General features: G+C 37.1%; 1 protein-coding gene across 1 annotated transcript in view; it reads right to left on the bottom strand.

Moving 5' to 3' along the window:
- LOC107563407 (astrotactin-2-like) overlaps positions 1-20,822 on the bottom strand; it is a 299,199-nt gene that overhangs the window by 76,117 nt on the left and 202,260 nt on the right. The window contains exons 12-13 of the mRNA XM_016248278.1: positions 4,832-4,998; positions 3,513-3,701 (exon numbers count right to left, since the gene is read on the bottom strand). Coding sequence (XP_016103764.1) covers positions 3,513-3,701; positions 4,832-4,998 — 356 coding nt within the window. The remainder of the gene's footprint in view (positions 1-3,512; positions 3,702-4,831; positions 4,999-20,822) is intronic.

Genomic DNA, 20,822 nt, shown 5'->3' with positions numbered 1-20,822 from the left:
AATTGAGAGTGTATATTATATGTTTATACCTATGCAACATATTAGTGTTCTAAGAATCTTTAGTAGTTTTTGCATCAACACCCAATCAAATTACATATGCAAAATACCATGCTCTAAGACAAAGAGACGTAAATTTTCCCTCCAAAAGTGAAAGCCACCATTGGCTCGGTGACCTCCCGGAGGTGTGAGCTCAATAGGAGATAAAGCTCTCACGTCAGTGACCTATCTCAGTCAGTCTGCGGTTCTGTTAGATTCTGAGAAGATGAGTATGTGAGCTAGAACGCTTCTGCAACTCTTAATTCTGCACCAGGCTTCGGCCTTGTCTTTACATTCATCAAAGATCCTAGGATCCTAGATCTCAGCTGATGTCTCCGTTAGATCTTTTTCACTTTCCACTGGTGAAGAAACTCCCAATCACCATCGAGTCAGAACATCTTTGTAGTTCATCACTCTTCAAACCCGGAAGAAGGTGATCGCGACACCTACACCACCGAACCTCCAAACCATCAAGACTGCATCCGTACGCTCGTTCCAGGCCAAGGCAATGCAAGTATTGTACATTTAACTAAATGAAACAGAGGTTTAGTATAAGCTGTAGACCCCGTTCTAAAACGGTGTTTGTTTGTTTGTTAGACTAGTTTGTGTTAGTATTTAGTTAATAAAAACTCTTGTGCACAAATTACATGAGTTTCTGATTCTGCCTTGCAAATTAATGTCCCTTTACGATTTTGATTCTTACTACATGCTCTAATGCAGGGTTTCTCAACCTTTTGCCTACTGCGACCCACTTTTTTTGTATGCCAGTCATACGACCCACTAAGGCTGGAAATAAATAAATAACTGAAATGCCTCTTTAGACCTAGGCTACACCGTATATGCTTATTATAATTAATTTCACAAAAACACACAAACACTTTCAATAATTAGGCTATGAGGCAAACTGATTTATTTATTTTTACTCACGTTAATGTGACATTTGAGACTGCCGCTCTGAAATTATGATATCCAAACGCGGTGGAGTTCAGGAAAGGGCCACTCATAGTGTCGCACACAAACTAGCTGTTGTCAGCCTATTCCTGCTTTTTGTTTTCATTGCAGTCACTGTTGAAAATCCCGACTCGCAAAGATAGGTAGTGCTAAATGGTAAGAGAAACTTCGTTGCACGATCTGCAAGTTCTGGATATTCGTGTCTGGTTTGAATCCAGAAGGAGCTCAGGTCTGTCTTGCGAAAAGCAAGCTGCAGGCTGCCATCAGATGCAAGTTCCACTAACTGCGTTTGCAAATTAATGGGGAGTACAACATCCACATCACTTGGGTCTACTGAAAAAGGATTGCGAATACACGCATTCCAAACTTTTCGGTCGTTGGGAAAATATTTGGAGAATTTCTGTGTTAATCTGGTCAGGTGGTCCCGGACAATTCTCTATATGTCGGTGCTGATGTGAGGGAATTCCTGCAGAACATCAGTAAGGTTAGGAAACATGTCAAAAATGTTCTCCTGCACTCTCTTCTCCCACAATGCCAACTTCCGTTTGAATGCTTCAATTTTGTCAGCCATCAAGAAAACACCGTTGTTTCTTCCCTTAAAGGATAGGTTTAGCTGGTCAAAGATATCTGACATGTATGCCAGTTTCACAAGAAATTCAGCCTCCGTATAATGCTTTGCCAGGGGAGACCGTTTCTCCTCCAGAAATGTGTGCACCTGCTTGCGCAAAATGTTCTCCTGCACTCTCTTCTCCCAGAATACCAACTTCCGTTTGAATGCTTAAATTTTGTCAGCCATCAAGAAAACACCGTTGTTTCTTCCCTTAAAGGATAGGTTTAGCTGGTCAAAGATATCTGACATGTATGCCAGTTTCACAAGAAATTCAGCCTCCGTATAATGCTTTGCCAGGGGAGACCGATTCTCCTCCAGAAATGTGTGCACCTGCTTGCGCATTTCGGAAAGACGATTAAGAACTTTTCCCCGTGACAGCCACCTAATTTCATTATGATATAACAACTGGCGGTGGTCTGATTCCAGCTGGTCGCACAAAATTGAAAACAAGCGGGAACTGAGAGCACTGTTCTTCACTAGATTAATTGTTTTGACAGCAATGTCCATCACCTCATTTAAGGGCACTGACATTTCTTTGGCTGCGAGGCTTTCACGGTGTATAAAGCAGTGAACCCATGTCGCCTCAGGTGCTCTGTCCAAAAGTTTCCTCACAACCCCACTATGTTTGCCAGCCATCCGTGCAAATGCCTATGCAATTCTTCCAATCCAGCCCATTCTGTGCGAAATAGCCATTGAGGCAACGGAAACACTCATCTGCTGCCGTCCGTGTTGGGAGCTCATTACACATGAGTAGATCCTCATGTGTTGCACCTTCCCAGTTGTATCATACAAATGCAAGCAACAATGCCATCTTTGAAATATCTGTTGATTCGTCAATTTGAATGGCAAACAAGGGGCTTGCTCGCACTCGATCCAAAAGTTGCATTTCAAAATCATTGCTCATGTCTATAATCCGCCTGGAGACAGTGTCGTTGGAGAGTGGGATTTCTTTTATTTTGTTAGCAGCACTTTGCCCTAGTACCTCACGGCGTTCGCGGCAGCGATAAATTATTGTGATGGGCAGTTTAGAAACAGCGTTAGAAAGTTACGGCAATAATGGTTCAACATGCGACATTCGAAAATACGATTCGTAGGAGGTCACTGTTTCAATGAGACTTTTGTGAAGCGCACTTACTGTGCCGGTGTAACACCGAGAACACAGAGAAAGTCTCGCGACCCCCTACGGAATGATCCTCGACCCACTGGTTGAGAAACAGTGCTCTAATGCATTACTACAAAACTATGGCAACAGAAATATCCTTTCCTAGAGTTGATATGAACTTACACTGAATGTTCGCTGGACGAACAGATTAGTTGATGGCAATTTAATTCTGCTACAGTTACTACTGGCAGCTGATATAAATAATTGTAATTAATCATAATTAACTGTAATTATTTATATACATTTCCCTTTTGAGCTAATTTGCTACAATAGAATATAATATAATAGAATAAAAAATTAAATAAAACAAAGTAAAGTAAAATAAAATAAAATAAAATAAAATATCACTTTTCAGTTTGAATCTCACAATTCAGTAAAGTCAGAATTGTGAGATATAAACTAGCAGTGGTATCAATATAGAGATAATTTGAGTAAATTTATTGGCTCAAAGTAATTAAGTAATCTCTGGTGGTGACATTGTGGTAATGAATAAAACAAAAAGAAGCTGCTGGTAACAGTTCATATGCAAAAAGAAATGTGATTTGAAAAGAGATTACCAATGGAATCATGTTTGATGTCAAGTGCACACTTACCGGTAACAACAAATAATACACTTTTAGAGAAAGTCATATGTTAGTGTACAAAGTCTTATTTCTGTAAATGCACTTCCAGAACCTGACTCTTGCACTCAAAATACATCCATCTTTTAAAGATCAAATTCCCCAAAATAAAGAATACTCCACAAAAACTCACCTGAAGGTCATCTGAAAAACTTGTCCCAGGATCACCTGTTGAGTTTTGTTATTGTACCCGCGGAGCATCTCGCTGAAGAGCGTGTCGTTGAAGCGTGAGTCTTGTTTCGGACACTTTGGCCCTTCACAGTGATCAGCCAGAAGAAGACAGGAGCGGCCGTCAGCGGCTAGCTTGTATTCCTGCACACACCTGATCACACAAACACACACACACACACACACACACACAAACACACACACAAAAATATCGTGTTTACATTCAGATGATAACATGGTAATTAAGTGAAAATAATTAAATGTATGTTGAACTTTACATCAATACAATACACACTCATACAGTATCAGCTGAATTCTGTCATGTAACTGTGAGAGTTTTAGGGAAAAAAAATTAGAGACAGCGACAAGATTAGAAAAAAAGGGGAAAAAAAAGATCCAAACCACAAAGATGTTTGTTCCTTTTTTTTTATTCACAAATAAATTTGCATAATTGAAACCTTGAACATCAAGCATGCTTGTGTCCAATTTACCACTAGAAGATTGAGCAATGTTTTTGAAAGAAGTCTCTTTTTCTAACCAAGGCTGAATTTACTGGATCAAAAAATACAGTAAAATCAGTAATACTGTGAAATATTATTTTAATTTAAAATAACTGTTTTCCATTGTAATTTATTTTAAAATGTAGTTTATTCCAGTGATCAAAGCTGACTTTTTAGCGTCATTACTCCAGTCCTCAGTTCAGTGTCACATGATCCTTCAGAAATCATTCTAATTCTTTAGCAGCTCAACTCTGTGCAACAATAATAATTTAAAATTAAGGATAATTAAAAATTTAATATATTTAAATTATTGTTTCATACTTAAAAATTAAATATTTAATATTTTTTGGGGGAAATTATAATTTTTTTGGAAACTGTGATACATTCTTCAGAATTCTTTGTTTGAATAGAAAGTTAAAAAGAACAACATTTATTTGAAATTGAAATATATTCAAAATAGAAATTTAAATCTTTTGTAACGTAAATTTTTATGGTCACTTTTAATCAATTTAATTCTCATACAGAAATTTAATATATGACATATATTGTCCTATTATGAATGATATTGCCATATATTTTAAACTTAAATTTATATAATTTTAAATATGCACATTCTCTGGGTAGATGAAGAAGCTTATAAAATTGTGTGTGTGTGTATATATATATATATATATATATATATATATAATTATGTGGGAAAGTAATAATGTCACCATTCTTTGGATGGATGCATGTGCTCTTTATGTCCTTGTATTCAAATTCATGCATGTGTGCTTTCTCTCACCCGCAGAACATGAGGACATTGCTGGACGTCAGGTCATCAGGAAGAGGAACCAGCTGCTGAAGACACAGCTGCTCACAGCCTCCGTTGAAGCCGTCCGTACAGTCCGTTCCCAGAGAGTAATCATAGCAGCCTGAACCGTCCTTCATGGGCCTCAGTCCTTCTGGGCACTGTGAATGATTTGGGATGAGAGAGACGGACACAGAGATCATCGTCTGCGTGCTGGTCTGGACTTTCTGTTACCAGGTAACCATCAAAACTTTTGAGACCACATGTACAGTACAGTTCTCACTGGCGAGTTATTATGTGATGAACAAAGCAGCTGCTCAAAAAGGAAAGGCTGTTAATTAGGGTTGCCAAGGCAGCGTCATAGAATTCAATAAGACACCCATTAAACACACATGTCAAACTGACACAAATTCTAAAACAAGACAAAGTCAAGCTGGACTGTTATATTTTCTTGCTTGTGCAAAAAGTAGTACATTGTGGGTGTTTGTCACGGTGTTGTCTTGTGGTTGCTAGGGTATTCTATGCTGTCCAATCACATGACCAAGTCAAAAGTTTCATTGCCCATGTACACACTGCAGCTAAATTCAGTTGTCAGTTCACCTTTTAGTGTTTGATGCTGTTCTGTACACACACAGTTCAGGATTGACAACCTCATTCTACAACCGAACAGACTCCTGAAAAATTCAGGTAGTGACAACCGCATTTACAAAATGTATATGCTGTGTATACAGAAGCGAACTTAACAGCTAGTTAACAATGAATTTAAACGTGCATCAGAGTTGTATCTTTTCTGTAGTGGCAGCACAAGAAATCTCTCATTAGTGTTGCCAGATCTTCCTAAAAAATGCCCAAAATAAGATCAAATCCAAATGTGTTATTATGAAATAAGGCAAATATTGTGACCTGCATCTGCCTACTTTATTAACTCCACAACCGGGATCACTAAATGAGCCGAGCCCAAACAACAATCCCAAAATATGCTTAATAATAAGCAGCGCTTATAATAGGATATGGCAACCATTTAAGAGCGCACTCTTTCCAAACATAAATAAAACACGATAGCTCTGTTGATTGTGGTTTAGTTAAAATTGCATAACGAGTCTTTGGTCATTGTATTATTACATTGGTAAATAAGAACAAGCCTATATAATAAACTCAAATCCAGACATGATATTATCTTGGAAATAATCCACATACTAAAATATCTCTACCTGCATCTGCCTACTTTGTTATCTCCATAAACTGGATAGCTTTATGAGCCAAGCGCAAACAACAAGCCCAACAACGCTTGGTAAACATTGCTTATAATATGTGGACATGACAATCCTTCAAGAGCGCGCTCTGTGAAGTGAAGCTGCTTTTTTTTTTCAAACATAAACAAAACACAATGGCTCCGTCAGCAGTGGTTTAGTTAACATTGCAGAACATAATGAGGTTTTGGTCACTGTAATATCACACTGATCAAAAATCAAAGGCAGAAGTGCGAGACGGCAGAAGATTCCATACACACGCACACAATTATAATTTAGAAGATTCACTACCATTTAAATCCGGTTGTCACTCGTGAAACTTAGTGTGTTCATGGCCATTGATGCAGCTCAGGTCTCTCCTGTTTAAATCCTTGGGATTGTTGTGCTCTGTTTTGGATTTTTGTGCTCAATTTATGAGATTAATACTAAGCTTTTACTAAAATCTCACTATAAACCACCATTGAGTGTTTTTTAATAATTTCGATCTAATGTGGATTTCAATCCTAAAATGAAGCAGAATTATGTTATTTGTATGTATTAAATGCTTAGCATTTCTCATGTAAAAATCCTTTATTCTTATAAAAAAACATCCAAAACACATGAAACACCTGTTGTCAAAATAGTGTTTATTACATTCACGTTTCATGTGTAGAAATGTTTATCTGAGTTTGTTGTGTACAAAACAAAACATGGGAGTGTAATGGCACTGGCACTCCAGTCACATCACTTTTATTTATATAACATTATATGATATATTGCTTTGAAACAAATGGCTCTAGAGTATTAAACATGAAACAAATCATTGTCAGTGTTGCTTTCAAATGGAATTCCAAATGAAATGTCTACTGTAAACCAGCTCTTCAGTGTGTTCATGTTTTTACTCATGTCTGACCGTGACAGACTGAACAGAATAAATGAATGTGAGAAGATTTCCACATCATATAAGGCAGATTATTTACAGTATTATGTAGTTGCCACAGACCCACGGTAGATCGGAGGTGTTTACCAGCAGTTTTTCTAGTAACTTCACTTTGGTAAGCTGTTTCAAACTCCTAAAACAAACCTTGTTTATCCCTGATTTTGTTCTAAACGACGTCACACCAGTTCATTCTTCGATTTTACTTGAAGTGCATCAGGCATTAACACTAGAACCGCCAGGGGTCGCTGTATACCTAAAAGCGCCAGCGGGTAAATTTTACCCACGCACATGACAGCTGTTTTTGAATGGCTAAAGAACATATTATTTCACTGTATTATGCTACTGTCTTCACAAAAAAGTGTCTAGAGTCATGAAATGATTATGTCTAGTCATCAACTATATTTGTGTCCTGTTGTTTTATGTTCAATGCTTTTTTATGCAGGCTATACTAGTCACTTTACATAACGGTCAATATTAAGCTAAACAAGCCTGCACTGACAACGAGAATTAGAAGGAAGTAAATACATGTTTGGGTGGTGTAATAGGCTATTATAATACAATGTCATTAATCGATATATTAAGATAACAATATATTAAGATTTATGTTATTTAAATGACTAAAATAGCCTATAAACAATAATGAGCAATAATAGGCCTAATTCACCACATTGCATAGGATGACGCGATGAAAAAATTCAAGCGCACAGCTTCACCTAATTATTAATTTATTTAGTTATATAATTTATCATTTGAATTATACAAGAAGAACACCAATAAACTTCGGGTAATCAAAAAAAAAAGTTTTATTCATTAGCCTACATCAGATCGGATTTATTTTCTTCAGGAAACAGGCAGACTAGAATAAATAGCAAAACAGAAGCGAACAATAAACGATAGAAATTGCAAAACAAAGATTAAATAATCCAAATTTTGAACAATTATGAGTAACATCAGGATAAAACGTCTAAATATGATATATTGATGGCTGTCAGATGCTGAGCCGACAGGACGCTTTACATATCTCCCGACCATCAGACTCTCCATCACTCATGGCATTTAGTGCTTCTTATACCTCTTCAGCATCGCCTTCTTTTACTCATTTTGTCTTTATTTATGAAACTGATAACTGCTAATTCAGTGAGTGAAAGGCGTTGCCTAGCAATGTACTATGTTAAAACATAAGTGGCATGAAAATGACAGCGCAAACATACAGGCATTATATAGTGGGTAAATTTGACCCGCTGGCGCTTATAGGTATAATTGCCCTGTTTTTTTATCTGGTTTTGGCTAAACAGTTTTTAACAACGGAATTGTAAATCACACAATTTTTGTAAAAATCAGTGACTGGGAGACTTGAATGTTTTATTAAAATATTTTATGTACGTTTTAAAAACAGTGTTAAAGGACAGTAAGTTACAGATGACTGTGAATGTGTGTGGATGCATGCTCTTCCTCTAAGGCTGTCACAGGCTACACTCTATTTCTTTATAAGCAGTTTGTGTTTGATGTAAATCTTGATGTGTTTACTCTTTGCTCGGGGGATCCCTGATCTATCATGCTGAAGAATCTTCGCTGAGAGAGTGTTTTGGTGTTAACGGATGCTGATGCAGATAGATAACCAGTGAAAGAGATACTGGAATAAGTTGACAGTCAACATCAGCACTCGACAAGCTTCACATTCATTACATATGTATCACCTGTCTGTCCCATGGGAGCTGGGAATGTGTGCAAAGATAACATATGAGGCGTCCATCTGTTGATGATGAGATAGTGCAGATGTGACGCTTTGAACTTAGCATTTATGACAGCACAGTTTTCATATGGATATATGGATGTATGTAGCAAACACGCAGATGACCTAATCAACAACTGAAATGACAATTGTAGTCTGGCAGTGTTACCATCACAATTTATTATCTTGAAGTGCTACATGAAAGGATGAAAAACCATGAAAGGTGTCTGTAGTGTTGCTCAGGTGACAGGATTGTCTATGTCATGAATAAAATTACATAAAATAACAAACAAACAAACAGACAGATAGACAGATAGATAGCTAGATAGATGTTATTATTATTATTATTAGACCATATTCTTTACATTGCTGTATTACTTCACAAAGTAGTTTTCAAAAACATTGACTATTTGAATGTGAAAACATATTAAGGTATTCCAAACTTCTTAAATATTGATTGATTTATTGATTGAAATATTAATACTTTCAAATGCAGGATGAAAAAAGCATTGCAGACTTTCTTTCATGCAGTTCTTGAACAGTGTGTTTGCTTGTCTGAGCTGAAAATGAATCCAGACATGATACATATGATTATCAAATTGTAAATATCTGTATTTATATTTAAAGAATTAGTTCATATGGCAGAGCCACTCTGAGTTCATATGTGATTTCATTGAGCACACAGTGTCAGTCCCAGAGAGCCGCTAGAGACCGGGAACCCCAAGAATAAGGCCTTAGATTGGATGAATTCAAAGAAAGCAACAACAACCTCAAGCGAGAAATAAAAGAGCAGTGCTTCAAAGCACATCAGGAAAATAAGCAGGAATTTTTATTTTTTCTTTATTTTTAAGGGTGGGTGGTTTGCAGTATTATAGTGCTTTAGTTATTTTAATGGCATATTGAAAGTGGGTCAGCAGGGTGAGCACACTGAATCATATAACACACATGATAATATAGACTGAGAAACTCTTCATACTGACCTGAGAAAGGATCAGAGTTATAGGTCAGCATCAGTCCCACATCTATAATATAATATTCATCAGAACGTTGCTTATGGATGCTTCAGGCTTTCACAAAGGAATCTATAAGACCATGTCCACACGTACACAGGTATTTTTATAAATGGAGTTTTTCCTTCTTCCGTTTAAAAAAAAAATCTCCGTCCACATGAAAACGCGAAAGCATGCTATGAAGCACTGTCAAGAGCATGCCAAGCCAACAGTTGGCGATATAATCTCAACCGTAAAGCCATGTTGGCAAATCAGAAGCCTGAAAAAGTTTCCAATAGGCGGAGATAACAGAGATAATTTTCTAATTTTGAAAATCTTCACCCTGGCAGGAGTTTTCAAAATGACATTTCACTGTAGCCTATATGTACATAACCTCCCATATAATTTAACCTGTGGATAGTGTAGCTTAAAAAGTAATCATTCGTATCTACGATTCAAATGTTTGAGGTTTTTGAAAGGGGTCTCTTATGCACACCAGGGCTGCATAAAAAAATACAGTGAAAACAGTAGTGTAATATTTTCACAATTTAAAATAACTGTTTTAGATTTTAATATAGGCCTATTGTAAAATTTAATTTATTCCTATAATGCAGAGCTGAATTTTCAGCAGTCATTACTCCAGTCCATGACTCCAAATATTTGACCTGATCTCATAAACATAATTTGCAAAAAATGACATATAGACTACTGTATACCTCAAATGGTTACACTTAATTTTAATGAACCATACGGGCTTTTATGCAAAAAATCACGGGAAACTGTGTTGCAATTGTAACAATTACATTTGCTAGTATTAAGTGCAACATGCATTAAGTTGATATTTGATCTAAGGCATTTTAACGGTATTTTTATAAATGTTTTTGCTTCTTCCGTTTAAAAAAAAAAAGTCTGTCCACATGAAAACGCAAAAGCATGCTATGAAGCACTGTCAAGAGCATGCCAAACCAACAGGTGGCGAATCGCCACTGGCGATATAATTTCAGCTGTAAAGCCATGTTGGCCAATCAGAAGCCTGAAAACGTTTCCAGTAGATGGAAATAACAGTGCATGCTCCGACATCACAAGCCAAAAACTCTGGTTTCGCTGTCTACACGATAACACTGCAAATAAAGTTTTTGAAAATCTTCACCCTAGCTGGCAGAAGTTTTCAAAAATGTTCGGTTTCAGTGACCTGGTGCTGCATTTGCATGTGGACGAACGGGCAAACCGCATAGAAAAAGCTGCGGTTTTGAAAATACCCACGTTTGTGTTTAGATAGGGCCTAACATTCTCCCACAAGCACAGGGTGCTACATTTAAGTCCCACATCTATAATATAATATTCATCAGAACGTTGCTTATGGATGCTTCAGGCTTTCACAAAGGAATCTATAAGACCATGTCCACACGTACACAGGTATTTTTATAAATGGAGTTTTTCCTTCTTCCGTTTAAAAAAAAAATCTCCGTCCACATGAAAACGCGAAAGCATGCTATGAAGCACTGTCAAGAGCATGCCAAGCCAACAGTTGGCGATATAATCTCAACCGTAAAGCCATGTTGGCAAATCAGAAGCCTGAAAAAGTTTCCAATAGGCGGAGATAACAGAGATAATTTTCTAATTTTGAAAATCTTCACCCTGGCAGGAGTTTTCAAAATGTTCGGTTTCAGTGACCTGGTGCTGCATTTGCATGTGGACGAACGGGCAAACCGCATAGAAAAAGCTGCGGTTTTGAAAATACCCACGTTTGTGTTTAGATAGGGCCTAACATTCTCCCACAAGCACAGGGTGCTACATTTAAAAAAAAATCTGAGCTCAAAGCAGTAAACTCATGACATTTCAACTCAAAACCTACTGTCATTCTGGTTATGATGTTTGTGCTTCGTTTGTGCTGATTCGGTTTTTAAAATATCAGACATTGAATTATAGAGTAATTCAATTACTCAATTACCCCCCATGCTGCAAATTCACCCAAAACAGTCGTTTGTACTTCGTTTGTGCTGGTAATATTTTCGTTTGTGCTGCTTCGGTTTTTAAAATATTAGACATTTAATTATAGACGATGATGTCACTCAACGAAAAAATGGTCTTGTTTGTTTGTACTTCATTTGTGCTGCCTTGTGGCGTAAAAAAAAAGTTTGTTTGTGCTGCTTCGGTTTTTATAATAATCGTCTTTGTTTGTGCTTCATTTGTGCTGGTTTGTGCCATAACATTTTTTGTTTGTGCTTCTTCGGTTTTTTAGATATTAAAATATTATTTAGTGATCATTCTGAGGTCATGCTCCAAAGTTATGCCAAATGCAGAACCTGACTTTACCAAGTGCGACATGTTCCTGGATCAACATCTTTGTTGACCATGGAACAACATTGTGATTAACCCATCAGATTTGAAGAACCAGTTTATAGTTTTTGTGAAGCTTAGACTTACAATCAGTGTTTGGTGCTTGTACATCAGTGACATTCATCTATCATTTTTTGTTTGTACTTCATTTGTGCTGCCTTGTGGCGTAAAAAAAAAGTTTGTTTGTGCTGCTTCGGTTTTTATAATAATCGTCTTTGTTTGTGCTTCATTTGTGCTGGTTTGTGCCATAACATTTTTTGTTTGTGCTTCTTCGGTTTTTTAGATATTAAAATATTATTTAGTGATCATTCTGAGGTCATGCTCCAAAGTTATGCCAAATGCAGAACCTGACTTTACCAAGTGCGACATGTTCCTGGATCAACATCTTTGTTGACCATGGAACAACATTGTGATTAACCAATCAGATTTGAAGAACCAGTTTATAGGTTTTGTGATGTTTAGACTTACAATCAGTGTTTGTTGCTTGCACATCAGTGTCATTCATCTATCATTTCCTCTGATTTTAAGGATTACTCATGGTTAAGGTTAGGTTTAGGTGCAGGGATATGGTCAAGACAAAATTATTGGATTAAAATGTTGTTCCAGGGTCAACAAAATACATTTAACACATTGTTAAAAAAGACAATGCAGCAAAAACAAAAATACTACCGGTACAAACCAGCACAAACGAAGCACAAACAAACAAGTCTGTTTTGGGTAAATTTGGAGCATGTGTGGGGCTGAGTGACCTCAGAATGATCATTAAATATTATTTTATTATCTAAAAAAATATTAAAAGGTGATCAGTTTGTGGCACTGCTGAGGTGGTATGGAAGCCCAGGTTTCTTTGACAGTGGCCTTCAGCTCATCTGCATTTTTTGGTTTCTTGTTTCTCATTTTCCTCTTGACAATATTCCACAGATTCTCTATGGGGTTCATTGGTCCCCCCATTCGTTTTTTTTTAACATGCGTATCATGATAAATAGACTTGTTTCATATATTTTCCCATAAACGTGTCATACATCACTGAAAATGGGAGAATCTCAGCCACAGTTATATTTTCACAGAATGTTCTTTCCAATATGTAGGATTTTACAGACATGATCATATATATTCCTGCTTAATAAGACTATTTCATATTCATTCATTGATTCATTCATTCAGTGTCCTGTAAATAAATTACTACAGTAGGTCTTCACTCTGTGTCATTGTTTTTTGGGGGTTTTTTTACATTAAAATACTGTATCCTGAATATTTCTGTGAAAAAAATAATCACAGGTTAGATCATTATTTGCAATAAAGCAAGAAAATAAACCATATCACACTGCTGAAGTGCAATGGCTGCCAACTAATACAACAGTTGTAAGTGGAGACAATGAACTAATGAAGTACAATGTTTGACAATGCATTCTATACTGTACGTAACACAACACAACACTATAAAACGTGTTATCTTTGTGATTGACCAAAACAAACAAACAACAACAACAAATAATAGTTACAAACTTAAGAATAAATAAAAACAAACAAATAAATACTATTTGTGATAAATAATAAAAGGGTGTAAAATGTATATATTATATATATAAATTTATATATTCATTCTGAATATATAGTATAGCTGAATTTAATAATTATTTTGTTTTTAAAATCCTAAGAATTATATTTCATTGCCTACAATTAGTTGCATATTTGAGGGGAGAAAAAAAAACGTCAATGCGGGCTATAGTCATGAAAACAAAATGAAAACAAAGAAAAAATCTACAGAAGCAATTAAATACACATTTGCACTTGCACACAGACACATATGGTTTCACAGAGCAACAGAAACAGAGAGTCTGCTGGAAACAGAACTCAAGGAGGTGTAAAGAACACAGACAGCACATGAACTCACTGAGACAAACACTATATTAGTCTAATCAATGAGTCATTCACAGAGTGCCATCAAATACAGTGATTAAGAGAACCCCCCAAAAAAGTCTAAAGAATTACAGCACATTCCTAAAGCGCAATGTACAACGTTCAATGGTCGCCTGTAAAAGACATGCGGACGTGATCTCCATCAGAACAGACAACAGAGATGAGAGAAATGAGGGAGCACAGAAACCTCCGTGGCCCAATCTGCCACCTCTGTGTTTACTCTCATTAGTCAATCTAATCACTTCCAGGTTTTTAATCAGACACCGTGCAATTAAGCAGCTGCCTTCATCTTAATGAATGCGTGTCCCTCATTATTAAGCATCAGAATTACACGTGTGACCTAATAAAGCTGTTTTAGAGTGATGTTTGACCTGTGGGTCAATGGTGGCTGGAGCTTTTCAAGAGTTGCATAAACATCAAATGATGCAAAATGTGTCGGTGTCATAATTTAGTGCATGCACTGCTGCTCCTTAATGCAGCTTCACAAACTACTAAACGGTGACTTGATATAAAGAAAAGAAGAATCCTTTTCAATGCCAATCAAAAGACTAGAAGCTCAATCGACACGTTTCTGAAAACGCTAAAGCCAATTAATGCGAAAAACCTCACAACGAGACCGCAAAAGATTGCAGGAAGGAAAATGACACTAAAGGCTGTTTTGTTATTTTGTCCCCATTGGCTTCTCGTCTCAGATAGGAGATGATATCTGCTGTGCATAATATTGTGGCTCTTGCATTCATTAAAATATTAAAGGAGCGGAAATTGAAATGGCAGCCTTTTGTGGAATATCTCATATTGTGCACAGCTCTTCCGATTGTGAACGCTGCTGCGAGTTTAGACTTCCTTTCAGTGGTTTAATATGCAGCTGACATGCCAGTTTCTTTGTTCCTGGCATTCAGATCTCAACTTTACCTTATCAGATAGTGCCAAAACAGAAAAACAGAACACATTTTTGATCTAGTGCAGGATGGCTGCAAATCAAGAGCAAAGTACAAGGGTCTGTCTTTGATTAAGTCTACTTTAAGAGCACTCAGATAAATGAATCCTTTTATGTTGTGTTCCAAGGCATTAAAATGCCCTGAAAGCAAAAGAAGTGGTGGTCAATTTTTCCAAAACAAACAAATATGTGGGTGGATTTTGATGTGAGAGGATTTCTAGATCCCACCACGCTTCATTCATTTTTTTTTCTCCAGGCATTCTTTAGCTAGCATTACAGTAGACTATATGAACACACTATCAAGCATGATAAGATGCAAAAGTGAAGTTAATTCGGTACCAGTATGCTGTCTGGGAAGCAGCTCTCTGTGAACATAACCCGATCTCATGAATATGCGTTTCAATGGCATGATTTTCTGTTTCTATTTGGCGTAGAATTATATGCACGCCAACAAAGTGTGTATCAAATGCACACAAAAAACTGCATATTATATGCATGTCAAACACATGTGTATCATATGCATGCCAAAGTGAGTTTCTGTGTATAAATAGCATGTAAAATACCGACACGTGCACATGCACAGAAATGCTTCAGACAAGCACGCCAGTGCCACATTGAGTTCTCATTCGTGATTCAATGGACAAAAACACACAAAAATATGTCAAGATGCCCATTTTGGCAAGTGATCTCGTAAACACAGTCTTAAATGAGTTTAAAAATCCTTATGGGTTATGTGGGTAGCGTTTTCTACCTATTATCTGGTCATACAGTTGCCACCTACAGGCCATTTTCAATATTGCAGTTTTATTACTCTTCGTATACACAGTTTTTATTTAGTTCGGCAACAGTCAACGTGCATTCAGTTCATCCCGCACACAGTTTTTTGCCTTGGAGAAAGATTTATTTTTTATTTTTTTTACAAATGAAAAGGAAATGAGCAATCACAGAAGTAAACATTCTGGAAAGAATAAACTGCTTTGTGTGCATTTGTTAGCTAGCTGTCTATCTTCTTCAGAGTGACGTAGTTGCAAGGACCGGTGGATTTTGATGTGAGATGACAATAGGGGATTGACTTTTTTCACAGGAGGAAGCGTTCTTATGGTTTAGACCAGTGTTTCTCAAACCTGCTCTGGAGTACCCCCAGCCCTGCACATTTTGTATGTCTCCCTCATCTATCACACCTGATTCAACTCATCAGCTCATTAGTGGAGACTGCAAGACCTGAAGTGGGTGTGTCAGATATAGGGAGACAGTGCAGTGCTGGGGGAATTCATGGAGAGGTTTGAGAACCTGCATTTAAAATCATATCACCCACTCCTAAGCAGCTTAAATGAGTAGTCATGGCATAACACTTTATACTAGTACATAATATCCCTAGTTTGTAAGACAAAGGCAACTCTGACATGGAAAGAAAAACAGCATGTGATATTTGGATAACAGAGAAAAAGGACAGCATTTATTTGATATATAAATATTTTGTGATATTATACTGCAGGCTAAATGTCTTTACTGTCACTATTTAATGCATTGTTGCTGAATATAAATATTAATTTATTACACTAGTTTATGTTGACAAATTAAGATTTAAGTCATAAACGTCATAAAGGATGTGTCAACCATGACAGTTTTTTTTCTCTCCTGTAGATAGTTTATTTGTTATTAGTTTATTAGATAGTATGTATCTTGATCTGCATCAGTTCCATCACCTAAACCAGTGGTTCTCAAACCTCTCCATGAAGTACCCCCAGCACTGCACATTTTGTATGTCTCCCTATATCTGACACATCCACTTCAGGTCTTGCAGTCTCCACTAATGAGCTGATGAGTTGAATCGGGTGTGATAGATGAGGGAGACAAAATGTGCAGGGCTGGGAGTACTCCAGGATAGGTTTGAGAACCACTGACCTAAACCATGTATTATGTTGCATTTCCTTATAAAGTTTCCGGCCAACTGGCGAGTCACTCCAATGATTTCACTCTTCATCTCCCCTTTCCTCCATGTCCACTCCTTCTGCTCTGTTCATAATTCAGCCGTCTCTCTGTGTCGTCCATCACGTCACCTCATCAATCTCCAGCGTTCTCGTTTTTTTTCGTCCTTCAAAGGTTTGGAAGTATCTTCTCTCTCTATATGCTAATGGCACAGGAGGGAGCCATCACCACAGTATAATGGTTTGGACACACCTGGCTTGAACTCCAGGGAGAATATTCAAATGATGGACACACAAGCTGTTCCACTTGCAGTAGAGATAAAGATACATGAAAGAATGCATGCCTTCAAAAACTAAACACAACCGACATATGGAAGAAAAAGGTCCCTGCGTGTGAATAAATGTGCCGCCTTAATGGTTTACAGAGGGATTTTATGAAAATCAAACCAGTATGGACTTTTTTAACATTGAAAACAACAGAAAAAGCCTGAAAGGCCCGAACAAAAAACAAAAAAACATTTCACCTTAGGCTAAATTGAAAAGTATTTTCCTGTCTACACACTGTAAGAAAAAAATCTGTAGAAAAATGGGAAAAAATTACCAGTATCTTTAAGTTTACGAACATTTCCTTCAACCCTAAAACACAACACAATGCAATGTTTAATTCAAAATATGGAGTAATGATGCTGAAAATTTAACTTTAATCACAGGAATAAGAAGAAAGAAACAATTGCTGGCGATTGGAGAGTGGGCACTTTCCTAGTAGAACATTTTAATAAGATCACCCACTGGCAACAGCTCGGCCTTCAAAACTCGGCATGGAATAAACTCGGACAATCTTATTGTTCTTCATGTATATTTCATTCCGAGAGGTCCTTGCTGAAAACTTTCCTTCTAAAGTAAATAATGTATTTCACCAATGAAAAGATGTTGTCGGAGCAGTTTGCACTTGTTGAAAAATGTCAAAATATGCCAGTAGCTACACAGAAAGTCTAATAAAGCTTTCGCAAACAACCTGCATGTGAATGCTAGCCGTTGTTATAGAGTCAGCTCTCATCTGTGTCTGACCGCCCACTCCAGGAAAAATGCTGAAGTGGATTATCAAACATGAGGTGAGGAGCATGAATCATCATCATTCACCACCCGCTTTGCTCCAGAGGACGGGACTGAACAGCTTTTATGCATATTGCATTTCTATAATAATATATAATATATTTAAGCACTTGTTTTGACATGCCATCATAACTTCTTACTACATTCCGACATTTGGTTCAAAATGCAATTACTCGTTCAATGTAAGGCCAATGTTCTTTGTACATCTTTCAGATTTGTTCTTTGAGCAATGTAAAAAATCTAAATAACGTACTTTAAAAACCACCATTGCTATGGGTTTGATACAACATCAGGGTGAGGAAATGATGCCAATCATCCAAGGTGCAGTTGAGTTTGCTTCTTCACAGAAACAGATGTGAAGAAATGTAGCATTCCATCATTTGCTCACCAATGGATCCTCTGCACTGAATTGGTGCCGTCAGAATGAGAGTCCAAACAGATGATAAAAACATCAGAATACCCCACAAGCAATCCACACCACTCCAGTCCATCAATTAACATCCTGAGAAGAGAAAAGCTGTGTGGTTGTAAGAAACAAATCTATCCTGACTTTTTTAACTTCAAATGGTTGCTTCTGGCCAAAATGCAAGCCCATGATCCATAATAACGCTTCCTTTTTACTAATATAACATTTAGCCTTACATTCACTGGACATTTTTAAATGCATGTTCGTCCCTTTCCAGACTAATTAAAATTTCAGTGGAAATTTGCCGTCAGAATGAGAGTCCAAACAGATGATAAAAACATCACAATACCCCACAAGCAATCCACACCACTCCAGTCCATCAATTAACATCCTGAGAAGAGAAAAGCTGTGTGGTTGTAAGAAACAAATCTATCCTGACTTTTTTAACTTTAAATGGTTGCTTCTGGCCAAAATGCAAGCCCATGATCCATAATAACGCTTCCTTTTTACTAATATAACATTTAGCCTTACATTCACTGGACATTTTTAAATGCGAGTTCGTCCCTTTCCAGACTAATTAAAATTTCAGTGGAAATGAAAAATGAAAAAAAAGTAATCTACAATTGCATTAGTTTTTGTCTACATTACTAGCGTCATATAGCGCAAATGCAGAACTTTCTACTCTCATCTGTGCTTTTATGGAATTGCACTATCATGCTAATTTGCCCTGTTTAGTATATCTGGCCCTTAGTCTGAGACCGAATGCAAAAGACAACAACATCTGCTAAGCTTACAGCCCTCCACTACATTACCTATGTGTACTTTATATACAGAAATACAGATAGAAGAAGGGGGTCATATTTGTTATTCATGTGTTTTAAATAATAAAGGTTTGCTAAAAGCCAACAATGCATAATAGAAATGGAATGGCAAACTTTCAAGGATTACTTCTCCAGTCCATTTGATAAGAGCACATTTATACAAACAATCTGAATGTACTAATATCAATAGGATGTGGGGTCTTTATGGGTCTCTATGAAATCTGATCACAAGAGATTAAAGGAGACAGAAAATATGAATACCAAAGTGTCACGACTGACCATGTCTTTGCTGATCACCAAAAATACAATACCAGGTGGAAACAAGAGCATCAGAAAGTCCACTTCTAGTACTCTCTTTCAGTCTAGTCCAAGTCCTGAAGACACAATTACAGCTCCAACATCTGTAACAGTAAAGTACTTTCTCCATCATAAACTGACTCCATCTTCCGTCTGCCAATTTGATTTCCTTACGGACAGAGAGCAAATTGTTCAGGCAGAAGCAAACCAAGATCACAAATATCGGTGCCCCTCAATACTGTGTCCTGTCCCTCTCTCTGTACCTCACTAGGTATGTTTACATGCACTAATTTCGTAAATTGTGAATCCAATCTGATTTCAGATTCTGAATGTTCTGTTTATATGAACCCTAAATTTTGCACTGTTTACATGTGCATCTATGTATTCTAAACAAAACTTGAGAAGATAGTCAAATTCAAGCTTAGTTGCATGTAAATGTAGCTACTGTAGACTAATGACTGTACACCACCAATGGCAAGTTCTATGGATGGGCCACTAATATATAGAGATGACTGAGATGAAGTCCAGATGACTGGCTGGTGTTCTGTCAATAATTTGTTGAGGATAGACTGTAGAAGAGCCAACATCACCCCTACTTCTGGAAATAAATAATTTAAGAACATCATAACCTCACACAAGAGTACAACATCACTGCCATGATGTGGAAAGCCAGACAGAGAAAGCTCTTTCTGAGGCAACAGAAAATGCTCCATCATCCTGCTTCACTTTTAAAGATCCATCATGGAGAGCCTCATTCATCACAGTCTGGTTTCCTTCTGCCTCCTGCTCCAGGACCAGCATACAGCGGGTGAGCCGCTCTGCTGGAAAAATCAGCAGCTGTCACCTACCATCACCCTGAGAGGCTCAAACAGGCCGTACCGAATCACCTTGGACTTGTCACATCCTTGCCATTATCTTTTCACTTGACTCTCCAATGGTACATGATGGAAGTCTATATGAACAAGGACCTCCTGTCACCAGGAAAGCTTTATGTCACTTTTAGGTTATTTCAGGTCAGGGTAAACCGAGATGAGAAACCTGGTTTCAGCGACTGTCTAACCAAGGAGATGCATCTTAGATCTGTAGATTACCTGTAATTTTAGTCAGAATCACATTAATGTTTTTGAATGTTCAGATGTTCTGGACACCATTTACAACATGTTTTTTTTTGTGACACATCTTAATAACAGGTGTAAACAGGGCTTTAGGCGCATTGCCCCTTGCGAAAAAGAACTTTAGCAAAAAAGTACGTATTAGTTAAACAATACACTTTAAAAGCATATATATTTAAAGAAAGAAATTATTCACTTTTAGGCCTTGATTAGACTAGTGC

The sequence above is a fragment of the Sinocyclocheilus grahami genome, unplaced genomic scaffold (genome assembly GCF_001515645.1).
Source record: "Sinocyclocheilus grahami isolate Dianchi unplaced genomic scaffold, SAMN03320097.WGS_v1.1 scaffold873.1, whole genome shotgun sequence".
Classification (NCBI taxonomy): Eukaryota; Metazoa; Chordata; class Actinopteri; order Cypriniformes; family Cyprinidae; genus Sinocyclocheilus; species Sinocyclocheilus grahami.
Note: the sequence above shows the minus strand (reverse complement) of the source record. Positions and strands in the feature narration are given on the sequence as shown.